This window comes from Caretta caretta, chromosome 9 (assembly GCF_965140235.1).
Source record: "Caretta caretta isolate rCarCar2 chromosome 9, rCarCar1.hap1, whole genome shotgun sequence".
Lineage (NCBI taxonomy): Eukaryota > Metazoa > Chordata > Testudines > Cheloniidae > Caretta > Caretta caretta.
In genome coordinates this window covers 31730923-31743653 of record NC_134214.1, presented here as the reverse complement: position 1 = coordinate 31743653, position 12731 = coordinate 31730923, and the positions used below count along the sequence as shown (strand labels likewise).

Sequence of the window (12731 nt, the reverse complement as noted above, 5' to 3'; positions counted from 1 at the left end):
ACATCTTTCAGTTTGATTCTGGACTGCTATCACCTACATAGCATGCCTCAAAGATAAAACTATTCACTAGTTCTTTTCTCATTAAAACATCAGATTCTGGAGCCAAAAATGTAAATGTCTGTCTCAGTTTCCTGCTAAATTAAATGCACACTTCTTGGTTTTACTGAGAATGAACAATGTTGGAATTCTGGACAGGAGAATGTGATTAGATCTATCAGAGCAGAGAGAGTGAGAAAGTCTTTCTTAACAGTTGCTTGTACCTGTAGCTTTATTTTTTGGGGATAGTAGTGACTAATTTACTTTTCCATTCCCTCCGCTCCTTTTTTTTAAAAAACTGAAAAAGAACACTAACTGAGAGCCTCAGCACCCATATCACTGAAGCAGAACTATGGATTAAAGTGAAAGATTTAGGAAGAAATGGAAAATTGGTTCATCAGTGCAATACAACAGCAATGATCTTTCTGAAGAAATTAAATTATTGGAAAATGTAATGTAATATAAAAAAATGAAAAACCTGATAATAAAAAAATGATAGCTATATGAACCAAGTCAATCAGCAGATAGCTAAACTCCAACTACGCCAACCTCTTTGATAATGGGTAATAAGATTTAAAAAAGTCTACCAGTCTAGTTGCTTTTTACTCCATTTGTGAAACACATAGGAATAGTAACAGCCTGTTAGCTGATGCTAGGCATAAGGAATCAGTCTCAATGAATTTTACTCCATTGTTTATACTGATAGTGGCAATTCATCTTAGGGTAAAAGATGGCAATATGTGATGCTGATAATGGGACTCATGCCACAGAAGAGGCAATTGCTATCCTAAAATGCATCACTGATGGTGTGCATTAATTTATAAGTAATTCCTTTACTGAAGGAGACAGAGACTAAATGTCCTTGATGGATCATTTCACAAATAGGCAAAAGGAAATTACTTCCCTGTAATTCTCACTCTCTAATGGCCTGATTTTGCAAGGTGCTAGACAGACTCAACTCCTAAAGGTATAACTTGTAACTAGAGCCCTGCATTTTGGCTGAGGAGAGCACTATGAGAGGTGTGCTCTTAATACAACCCTGGAAGTGACTGTTCAGGCCAAGAGGCTCTTATGTAACATAAGCATAGCTGCTGACTCCATGGGTGCGCCGGGGCTCTAGCACCCACAGAAAAAAAATAGGGGTTCTGAGCACCCACCGGCCACAGCTTTTTGGCAGTGCTGCTGATCAGCTGTTTGGCGGGGTCACCAATCAGCTGTTTGGTGGCTGGTGGGAGATGTTCAGGGGAGAGCAGAGAGCAATGAGTGGCAGGTGGAGAGCCTCAGGGAGGGGGGTGGAGTGAGGGCGGGTAGAGGTGAAGTGAGGGTGGGGTGTCAGGGGAAGGGACAGTGTAGGGGTGTGGCCTCAGAGCAAAGCAGGGGTGGAACACCCACTGGGAATAATAGAAGTCAGCACCTGTGAACATAAGCGTAGTCCACGGCATTGCTCCTTTCTGGTGGCTGCATAGATTTAACCTCATTTTAAATAGATTCCACTAGTTCGGGATTAAGAAATCAGATGCTTTCTCCTAAATTTGCATCTCTCATTGAGCAGTGAAATGTGCTGCTGGAAAGCTGTTAAATCACCTGATGATCTGTTAACCAGTAGAATGAACTCCACTCTGAAATATAACTAAAAAAAAACATTGTGGAAAGATTTCAGAGTAACAGCCGTGTTAGTCTGTATTCGCAAAAAGAAAAGGAGTACTTGCGGCACCTTAGAGACTAACCAATTTATTTGAGCATAAGCTTTCGTGAGCTACAGCTCACTTCATCGGATGCATACTGTGGAAACTGCAGAAGACATTATATACACAGAGACCATGAAACAATACCTCCTCCCACCCCACTCTCCTGCTGGTAATAGCTTATCTAAAGTGATCACTCTCCTTACAATGTGTATGATAATCAAGTTGGGCCATTTCCAGCACAAATCCAGGTTTTCTCACCCTCCACCCCTCCACACACAAACTCACTCTCCTGCTGGTAATAGCCCATCCAAAGTGACCACTCTCTTTACAATGTGTATGATAATCAAGGTGGGCCATTTCCAGCACAAATCCAGGTTTTCTCACCCCCGCCCCCTTTTTCCAAAAACCGCACACACAAACTCACTCTCCTGCTGGTAATAGCTAATCCAAAGTGACCACTCTCCTTACAATGTGTATGAAAATCAAGGTGGGCCATTTCCAGCACAAATGTACTGCCATGTAGATTGGTCAAACTGGACAGTCTCTACGTAAAAGAATAAATGGACACAAAGCAGATGTCAAGAATTATAACATTCATAAACCAGTCGGAGAACACTTCAATCTCTCTGGTCATGCAATTACAGACATGAAGGTTGCTATCTTAAAACAAAAAAACTTCAAATCCAGCTCCAGCGAGAAACTGCTGAATTGGAATTCATTTGCAAATTGGATACTATTAATTTAGGCTTAAATAGAGACTGGGAGTGGCTAAGTCATTATGCAAGGTAGCCTATTTCCCCTTGTTTTTTCCTATCCCCCTCCTCCCCAGACGTTCTGGTTAAACTTGGATTTATGCTGGAAATAGCCCACCTTGATTATCATACACATTTTAAGGAGAGTGGTCACTTTGGATTAGCTGTTGTCAGCAGGAGAGTGAGTTTGTGAGTGTGGGGGGGAGGGGTTGAGAAAACCTGGATTTGTGCTGGAAATGGCCCACCTTGATTATCATGCACATTGTAGGGAGAGTGGTGACTTTGGATAAGCTATTACCAGCAGGAGAGTGAGTTTGTGTGTGTGGTTTTTGGAAAAAAGGGGGGGGGGTGAGAAAACCTGGATTTGTGCTGGAAATGGCCCACTTTGGTTATCATACACATTGTAAAGAGAGTGGTCACTTTGGATGGGCTATTACCAGCAGGAGAGTGAGTTTGGGGGGAGGGGGGGGCGGAGGGTGAGAAAACCTGGATTTGTGCTGGAAATGGCCCAACTTGATTATCATACACATTGTAAGGAGAGTGATCACTTTAGATAAGCTATTACCAGCAGGAGAGTGGGGTGGGAGGAGGTATTGTTTCATGGTCTCTGTGTATATAATGTCTTCTGCAGTTTCCACAGTATGCATCCGATGAAGTGAGCTGTAGCTCACGAAAGCTTATGCTCAAATAAATTGGTTAGTCTCTAAGGTGCCACAAGTACTCCTTTTCTTATTGTGGAAAGAGTGAATACAAGCATTTTCAGGCAAGGGTGAGAGAAGATGAAAGTTACATTGGAACTGGTTAAAAGCAAAGGGCTAAAAATGTCTACTTTAAGATGAAATGTCAATACAGTATTAATAGAGTTGTTGTATATGGAAAACTCAGCTTTGAACTTCTGAAGCTACAAGGAAGACTGCATGTGTTCTTTTTTCCTAACAGCTTCTGACAAAGGCCTTTCATAGAAACTAAGTGACAGAGGCTCAACCCTGCTGATAAATGAGGCAGGAGTCATCTTTGCCTCATCACGACAATGTAATTAAACAATTGCCAACTGAGACAAAGAAGGTGCATATGAAAAGAATTGCTAGTGCCAGAACTAAAAGGGCGGGGTTTGTTTTCCTTGCAATTTATGTAGGTGGAGCAATTTCCTTTTTTACCATCTATGTCAGTCCCTTTATTTATAAGCAAAGGCTTAACTTCCTTGTACTTTTCTGTTTTTTTCCCTTTAATTGGATCATGACTTTGCTTTCCACTCACTTTCTGGCCATTAAAAATAGTTAACTATGGCTACTGTGTCATTATAAAACCCCTCCGTGCCATCAGTAATTAGGGCTTTGATTTCTGACATTTTATATGTTAAAAAAATGAAACACCATCCCAAGAGACTAGTAGGAGAGAGTACATTATGTGTCACCATATTTGCAGTGTGATGTGAAGAAATGATATCTGCCAATTATTTGGACATGCAGTCTGCTCCAGCATTCTGACAGTGGAACTTGCCTTCAGTACAGCAGTGCCTGAAGCAGTGACAGCATCGGAGGCAGTATCAGTGTTTCCATTATGAACCCCGCTTTTCAGTTATTTAAAAATTTAGTAACACCATATTTGTTCCTGGCTAAAATGTGACACCCATGGATTCCGCTGGGGAGAAGGTTTTAAAATTCCTATCTTAGAAAGTGTGGGAAGTCACTCAGCTTAAAAACAAAGGATTTAGAAGTTATTCCATTTTTTTGTCTAGGTAAATAGCAGGTTATTAGAGGTAATGTTTTGAAAATGGCCAGTAACCACAACAGGACTAAAGAAGGCCTTGTTCAGGTTAAAGTTGGGTTTTTTTTGGAAAGTGATAGAGCCGGGCTCTCTTGTTTAACTTGGAAACACATTGGCATTCATCCACCTTTGGCATAGAATGGGACAGAAAATTGTACATAAAATGAGGAAGAGGAGTGAGCATGCAGCAATTTACAACAAACCACACGCTGGTTTCAAAGTCCTCTGAACATACGGCTTATCACACAAAAGGCAAAATCCTGGCTCCATTGAAGCCAGTGGGAGTTTTGCCATTGACTTCAGTGTAGCCAGGATTTCACCCAGGCCTCACTGCTCCCCAAAAGCTTTACAACGATCATGTTCAAAGTAAAAATTAACAGGTCTCCAGCAATTTCTCCAGAAAAACTAAACGGGCTCTCTATTAATGCTAAGCTCAGGTTTTCTTCTAACTTTCCTTGATGTGAATTATGGCAGTTCGTGGTCAAAAATAACAGTATCAAAAACATCAATAGGCTTAAACTATTATGACTCTCATTCTTCCTAATCACATTATGAAATCAATCAGAGTCTGGGCATTGCACAGATTACTTCTGTGTACCTTTTTCATTGTGTATGAATGTGTTTACTTTTTCTCTGTGTTGAAGAAAGCAATTTCTGGCCATGTATTTGACTATGGTTGCACAAATGCTATCTCCATGTTGATGCAGCGATGTGTAGGCTGTAAGTGGTTTTGGTCTGTCACTGGGCAGCCTGTGCCTTTCTCCGGATGCAACAGGGATTTGAGTGGGAGAAATAAAAAAACCACCAACCAAACAAAAACTTGTGCAAAAAAAAAAGTCATTCAGGTATCTATGGATTTATGCCTGCAGATGGATGTTTGCAGCACCCACACATTTCAGCAATGACAAGAAGCAACTGGATTTTGGAAGATTCATATAAGATGTCATGCTCAAAATAGGTGTGCTGTTTTCCCACATCACAGATTTACTAAAAGGCCCCACAGTCTTTGCTTACTTAGGAAAATGCAACACTTACCTGTAAGACCAGCAGCTTCTGCTGACAGGAAGGCACTCCAAGACAGGAGGAAGAATAGGCCTGTTTCCAACATGGGGAACTCACACAGCTTTGTAAATTTTGTCAAGTGCTAAAAAATACTAAGGAAAAAAAATGAACAGCTTTGCACCCTAAATTCAACCTCACCATCATAAATGAAATAATGCACCGTAAAATTATTCAGCTATATCATACAAAGCACATAAGCATGTGCCTTCAATGGGACCTTAAGATTATACATGTTATTAAGTGCTTTGCTGGATCAAGGCCTAAGTGATTGAATTTAGCATTAATTTTCCAGCATTAGTCTACTTCACATATCTACTTCTATTTATATTAGCCGTTGAAATGTGCTCATGTCATGTGGTTTCAAAGAAATGTGGCTGTGAAAAGGTGATATGGCAACAACATGATCAAAAAGCCAAGTTGGTCCATGGCCTTTATTGTCTCTGTCAAAAGGGAAGGTCAACTTTACTATGTAGCCTTTAAATGGAATCAGTTTACAAGCATAATTGGTGCTTCAGAACTGGACTCTCAAAGGAATCAAGATGGGGAAGCTGATTAACACATTAGTGCTTTGTTTAGTCATTTATACTTGTGCAAAGTGAGTGTAAGTTGCTACTGTTGTGATTTGGTAGCATTTTTACACCAACAGATGTAAATGACTAAACAAGATGTAGGGAAATGGAGAATCACGCCTTTCCCAGTTTGGATAAGCTGCACTTTAATTTAGCTTGGCTTGTACCTTGTTTAATTACTGCTACTACATAAATTGTAAATTAAACAAATATTATATTTTATGTGAGCATCTCAAAATACTTTGCAAACATTAATTGTTATTGTACCCATTTTAAGGCAGCGTTCACCGAGGTATAGAGAAATTAAGGGCTGAATCCTCAAAGGTAGTTAGGTAGCTAACTACCTTTGAGGCTCTGGGCCCAAGGGCTTGTCTACACTAGAAACTTAAGTCACCTGTTAAGTTAGCTGTGAAACTGATAAATATGATGGCTAACAACCGATGTAAGTAATGCAATGTCTACACAGACACTGCATCGACCTAACTACACTGACATAAGCCTTACGCTTCTTGTTGAGGTGGACTTATGTTGGTGTCGTAGGGCACTTACATCAGTGGGAGCAAGGCTGTAGTGTGTACACTGACATAATTAGCAAAAAGAAAAGGAGTACTTGTGGCACCTTAGAGACTAACAAATTTATTAGATCATAAGCTTTCGTGAGCTACAGCTCACTTCATCGGATGCATCCGATGAAGTGATGTTGCAACCGATGAAGTGAGCTGTAGCTCAAGAAAGCTTATGCTCTAATAAATTTGTTAGTCTTAGTCTCTAAGGTGCCATAAGTACTCCTTTTCTTTTTGCGGATACAGACTAACACGGCTGCTACTCTGAAACCTGACATAATTAGGCTGAAGAAAGCTGCCTTATGTCGACCTAACTCTGTAGCATAGACCAAGGGCAAGTATTTTGCCTAAAGTCCCACAGTGAATCACAATCAGAGTTTAAGATAGAACCCAGGACTCTTGGCTCCTTTTGCCTTTTCCACCTAGTAGACAACACTTCTTCTGATTTTTATCCAGTTACATTATATTCCCACACAGTTGTATGGGTCAGTTAAAATATAGCAACTGCTGGGGAGGCTGAGTGTGGTATGAAGCAAGGGTTTCATTACATGAATTTATGTTAGTGTCAGGTGGAACAGTACAGGAGAATTTTGATGTCATGGTGCTTTAATTTTCTCAGGAATGCTAAAATACTAACAGGTACTTCGTAACCTGTAATCCCATGACTTTGTCAGTGGCTGTGAGCTCTGTCAAGGAGGTGAGCTCAGTCCTTGGAGTAAGGCTGTACCGCACATACTCTCCTCCCCTCCCCCAGTCTGGTCCAGTGCGGTGATCCATTCCTCGTTGATTGAAAGGATTGGTCAGCATGATAATGTTTTGGGGAGAAATAAAATAAATGGGGAAAGACAGAGGGATTTCAGGAGAGTCTCCCAAACGGGAATTTGGGGTCCAGTCCTGCATCTTTTACTCATGTGAATAGTCCTTAGGCACAAGGGTAGTCTTACTGAGGTCAATGAGACTACTTACAGGAGTAAGGACTATAGATTTTGGGCCAGATCCTCAGCTGGTTAAAATCAGCTCTATTGAAATCATTGAACCTGTGTTGATTTTCTCCAGCTGAGGACCTGGCTTTGTTTACAGAGCCTCTTCAAACCCATGGTCAAGAAGTTCAAGCTCAAAGTAAAGATGGTCAGTCTTAAATCACAGACAGCCTTAGAAGTTCTTTTCAAGGCAACCAGACTTTCAAACTTGCAGAGTTTTTTCTGATTGAAAAACAATAAAGGATATTAAAGCTGTGACAACAGCGTATGAGGACCCCATTGCAAATGATCCAGCAAAGATCCCCAGGAAATTCCACACAGACTGGAAGAAAGCAGCAGCATCAAATGTGTTAGGATTCTCCTTGGGACTGTAAACAGATATCGAACTGAAAAGAAGACAAGGGGGAGAGAGGAAAATAATGAATTAAATCACATTATCGTTATAGTGAAATCAAGTGTTAAACATACCCACTTTGTAGGCACTCACAATGCAAGAGAATGCTCCTCAGGGCTGTTAGCAAAATAGAAAGGCAAGAAAAAGGAGAGTAGGAGGAAAGGGTTTATTTTTCAAGGCAATAACCTGAGAATCAGTGGTTTGCTGCCAGTCACTAAACATTTGCATACTAGGACTGTCATAAACAATATTGTTTCCAAGCCAGCTAGGCATTAAACTATGGTAGATGTATAAAGAATATGCAGGGAAAATAGATAACTTTGAATTATTTATTGGCCATATGTCTTCGGAGCTGTTATATATTCACAAATATTTCTGGTAAAAAGTGCATTTTTATGGCTGAGGCACAAATGGGCGATACAAATCACAGTATGTACCAAATCTTCTGAAGTGATGCTGTCATAAACCACAAACTAGTTCCCTTCCCTAGCATAACCCTTCGTAAACAAAACGGTGAACATGTCAAGAGCTGCAGAGTATGAAACCCCAGAGAAAAACAAGAGGACTGTTTTCCCAGAGAAAGAAACTGCTGTAGTTGCCAGAGGTCGTCTTTTATATCCAGTCTCTGGCTGTAACCATCAAGATTATTTTCTTATGGGAAATTACTCCACCAATGGCAAGGCCATATCTTTAAACATTTTTGAGGGCTATTTACTACTAGTGACTTGATGCCCAGAATGCTAATGATACCGCCAAGTATGAATGTATTTCTGCTTGTTGTAACATAAAAATTAACAGATGTGCTGTTGCCCCAAGCTTCACAAATACTAATTAAGCAACGTTTCAGATTTTTGTGGTTCTGTTGCTTTCGACACTTGAAGTCTTTTATGCTTACTGTCACAGAAAATAAGTGATCTTGGCAGTGGATTTTAGAACGGAGTATGCATTGCTGTAAAATTATTGGTATTTTAAATATTAAAACTAGATGATTTTAAATTGGGGTGAATATTTCATGCTTATGGACGTGTTCTTAATGTTCATCTCTGCAACTGGATGTTTTCTGTCTGGACATTAGGCAGCAGAGATGCAGCTCTGTATTCAAGATTTTTCTGAACAGTTGCACTCATTTAAGTGCCTCCAAATGTTACTCAGAGACCAGCAACTAGGCTACTCTCAGACCTTATCTCTTGGTTGGTCAAGGATATATAGAAAGGGAAGTTAACATGTGTGAATAAGAGAACAATCCGTAGAAGTACTGAACTCCTCGTGGCTGGTGCTCACCACTTGTCTGGATCTGAACCTAAAGTCTTACTTTTTTATTTTAAGCTTTTAGTGTGCCCATTACCTCACTCTCTTGCCACACATGAGAACACATAGCACTTAGTGCTATGAATTTTGAAAGCACTGTACGTACACTAATTAAGCTTCACATAATTCTAGTGATGTAGCTAAAGTAACAGTTACAATTCCAATTTTACATATTGGAAAACTGAAGTGACTAGTTCAAAGGTCACACAGAGAATCAGTAGCAGGGTCAGAATCAGACTTTCAGAGCTCTTGATTTTTGGCCCCAATCATCTAGACCAAGCTGCCTCTTGAGGGCAAAGGGGATGATTTAGTATTGATAAATATTTTATTTGACTCAAAGTGACACATTCTTGTGTTACACCTGGCTGCATTGTGATCATCACTGTGGTCATTAAGCAGGGTCTAAGAAGTGCTGTACAGAAAAGTGCAAATGAGCAATGACTTTCTAAACCCATTCACTGAGAATGTGAATATGAATGCTGTAAACTCTCTTACATACAGAAAATTTCAAATCACCAGAAGCTGATATTCTTACTCATGCAGAGTAGCACTTTCTTTCCAAAAATTGTCTTGTTAACATCAATGGGACTATTTGAGGACCTTTTGAGGAAGCATATCATATTCTGGCCCTGTACCATTCCATCCAGTATAAGTGCCAACCAGTGCATGTGTATGCCTGGGACCAGCATTGCCAGTTCTCTCTCAACTGCTGGACATGCCATGCTGGAGAACAATCTCAGGGAGTACATCTCTTGCCTTCATTCATGTCTTGAGATGATGCTCATCACTGACCCCTTCAGTCTGAGGTTTTAGCTTTCACAGTCACATCAGAGATTATGGTAAAAATATAAAACTCGGACTCTCTGAGCATCTGCTTCTTTCAGCTGATGTCTTCTCAGCTATAGTGTTGTGGGTCAACAAACTGTTATTTGCTAATATTTCTTGTATACCTAAAAGGGACTCTAGTTGTTTGTTCTGTGTTGAAATGTTATAGTTAAAATTCTGTCTCTTCTTGACTGTAGATCATGTTCTCATTGATTCTTTACCTCAAAGAAGTATACAAAGACTGCAGTTTCTCATCCCTGTTTCTTAATTAATTGTAAATGGGGAATTGACCTTCTATGTCACTAAGTTTTAGGTGGTGATTTCAATCAAGTCAATCTAGCATTTTTCCTGAATGCATCAAAGAAAGCTGATGAACTATCCAGAGGGCCTGGTCAATGCAAGGGACAGCAGATGTTAAAAGCCATGAGAACTGTATCAAGAGCTCCTTGACCTGGAAGAAGTATACACCAGGCAAACATCAATGAAACCATTAATGAACTGCTTATTAATTATGCCAGCCACAAGGCAAAAGAGTTTAAAATCAGTTAAAGAGTGGTTTCAGAGTAACAGCCGTGTTAGTCTGTATTCGCAAAAAGAAAAGGAGTACTTGTGGCACCTTAGAGACTAACCAATTTATTTGAGCATGAGCTTTCGTGAGCTACAGCTCACTTCAAGTGAGCTGTAGCTCACGAAAGCTCATGCTCAAATAAATTGGTTAGTCTCTAAGGTGCCACAAGTACTCCTTTTCTTTTTTTAGTTAAAGAGTGTTATACTAGGTTTTATGATCAATTACATGGGCATTTTCTCAAACAAAAACACTCAAACAACTTATCTTAAATTAAACCAGAACTATCCTGCAGAACTGAAGCAGCCTTCAGTTTTCAGAAGGGAATAAATACAGTAAGCCTACCATTGTATCAGAAAAAAACCACATTCTAAATCTTGGCTCATCTTTATAATGGAAACAAAAGCAAATATTTGATTTAAACAATTGTAGGCCCTAACTATGCTGCCCAGGAAAATGCTGCTAGCAATTCTTTCTGGAAAGAATTGTTGCCCTGAACAGTTCTCCTAGGGTCTAAAGCTTTTATATTCAAATAGGTGAATGTTTATATGAATTTATTGGATTATTAAACATTTTCTCTGCCTACAGGTCTTCTTACACTTTAAGAAGTGGGACTGTTGGGACAGGAATCACTGCAACTTATATATGACTGGTTCTGATAAGACTTTAGAAAATCTGATATTGGTCACTAAACACAGAGCCCAAATTCCTAGTTTAGTTATCAAACTAAACATAAGATGTACTATTCAAGCAGCAGTGCAATTATTTCTTGTGTCATGAACACTAGAGAAGAAAGAAACCTATTAAATATGTGAAGTTACCTTGCTCATTCCCCTGACAATGCAAGATTATATTTCCAAGCTTCCTGTCTTGTCTAATTTTAAATGTCTCAAGCAAAGAATTTCCATCCCTTTTCTGTAAAGTCTGTTATGTTAATATTCAGCTCTCATTGTCAGGAAATTTTTCCTCATATTCTGTCTAAATGTTCCTTTGCTTCATGTCATCTGATTACTAAAGCTTTGTTCTTCCTGTATCTCCCTAAACAATTCAACTCTCTGTTTGGGATTCTTCTTAAACAGTAGAGTATTATCGTGTTAACTAAGTCTTTTATCTTAGTTACTATACTTACTAAGTATAAAGAAAAGGAGTACTTGTGGCACCTTACACACTAACAAATTTATATGAGCATAAGCTTTCATGAGCTACAGCTCACTTCATCGGATGCATGCAGTGGAAAATACAGTAGAGGGATTTTATATACACAGAGAACATGAAACAATGGGTGTTACCATACACACTGTAATGAGAGTGATCAGGTAAGGTGAGCTATTACCAGCAGAAGAGAAAAACAAAACAAAAACCTTTTGTAGTGATAATCAGGTGGGCCATTTCCAGCAGTTGACAAGAACGTGTGAGGAACAGTAGGGGGGGAAAATAAACATGGGGAAATAGTTTTACTTTGTGTAATGACCCATCCACTCCCAGTCTTTATTCAAGAATAATGCAATGGTGTCTAGTTTGCAAATTAATTCCAATTCAGCAATCTCTCATTGGAGTCTGTTTTTGAAGTTTTTTTGTTGTAATATTGCCACTTTTAGCTCTGTAATGGAGTGACCAGAGAGATTGAAGTGTTCTCCGACTGGTTTTTGAATGTTATAATTCTTGACGTCTGATTTGTGTCCATTTATTCTTTTACGTAGAGACTGTCCTGTTTGGCCAATGTACATGGCAGAGGGGCATTCCTGGCACATGATGGCATATATCACATTGGTAGATTTTTTTTTCTCTCCTGCTGGTAATAGCTCACCTTACCTGATCACTCTCATTACAGTGTGAATGATAACACCCGTTGTTTCATGTTCTCTGTGTGTATAAAATCCCCCTACTGTATTTTCCACTGCATGCATCCGATCATCCGATGAAGTGAGCTGTAGCTCACGAAAGCTTATGCTCAAATAAATTTGTTAGTCTCTAAGGTGCTACAAGTCCTCCTTTTCTTTTTGGGGATACAGACTAACAAGGCTGCTACTCTGAAACCTGTTACTAAGTATAGTAACTTATAATTCTTACTAAGTATTATCATGTTAACTAAGTCTTTATTTAGGCAAACTTAGCATATTAAGTTCTTTTATCATTGTCTAATCAACTAGTCACCCAGAGCTTTCCATTTTTGAATATCCTCCAAATTATCAGCATATTTCAAATATTAAGGTGTCCAGAAC

General features: G+C 39.4%; 1 protein-coding gene across 1 annotated transcript in view; it reads right to left on the bottom strand.

Annotated features, from left to right (window-relative positions):
• Nucleotides 1-12731, bottom strand: part of SLC9A9 (solute carrier family 9 member A9) — a 316631-nt gene that overhangs the window by 175522 nt on the left and 128378 nt on the right. The window contains exons 7-8 of the mRNA XM_048864122.2: nt 7665-7803; nt 5279-5384 (exon numbers count right to left, since the gene is read on the bottom strand). Coding sequence (XP_048720079.1) covers nt 5279-5384; nt 7665-7803 — 245 coding nt within the window. The remainder of the gene's footprint in view (nt 1-5278; nt 5385-7664; nt 7804-12731) is intronic.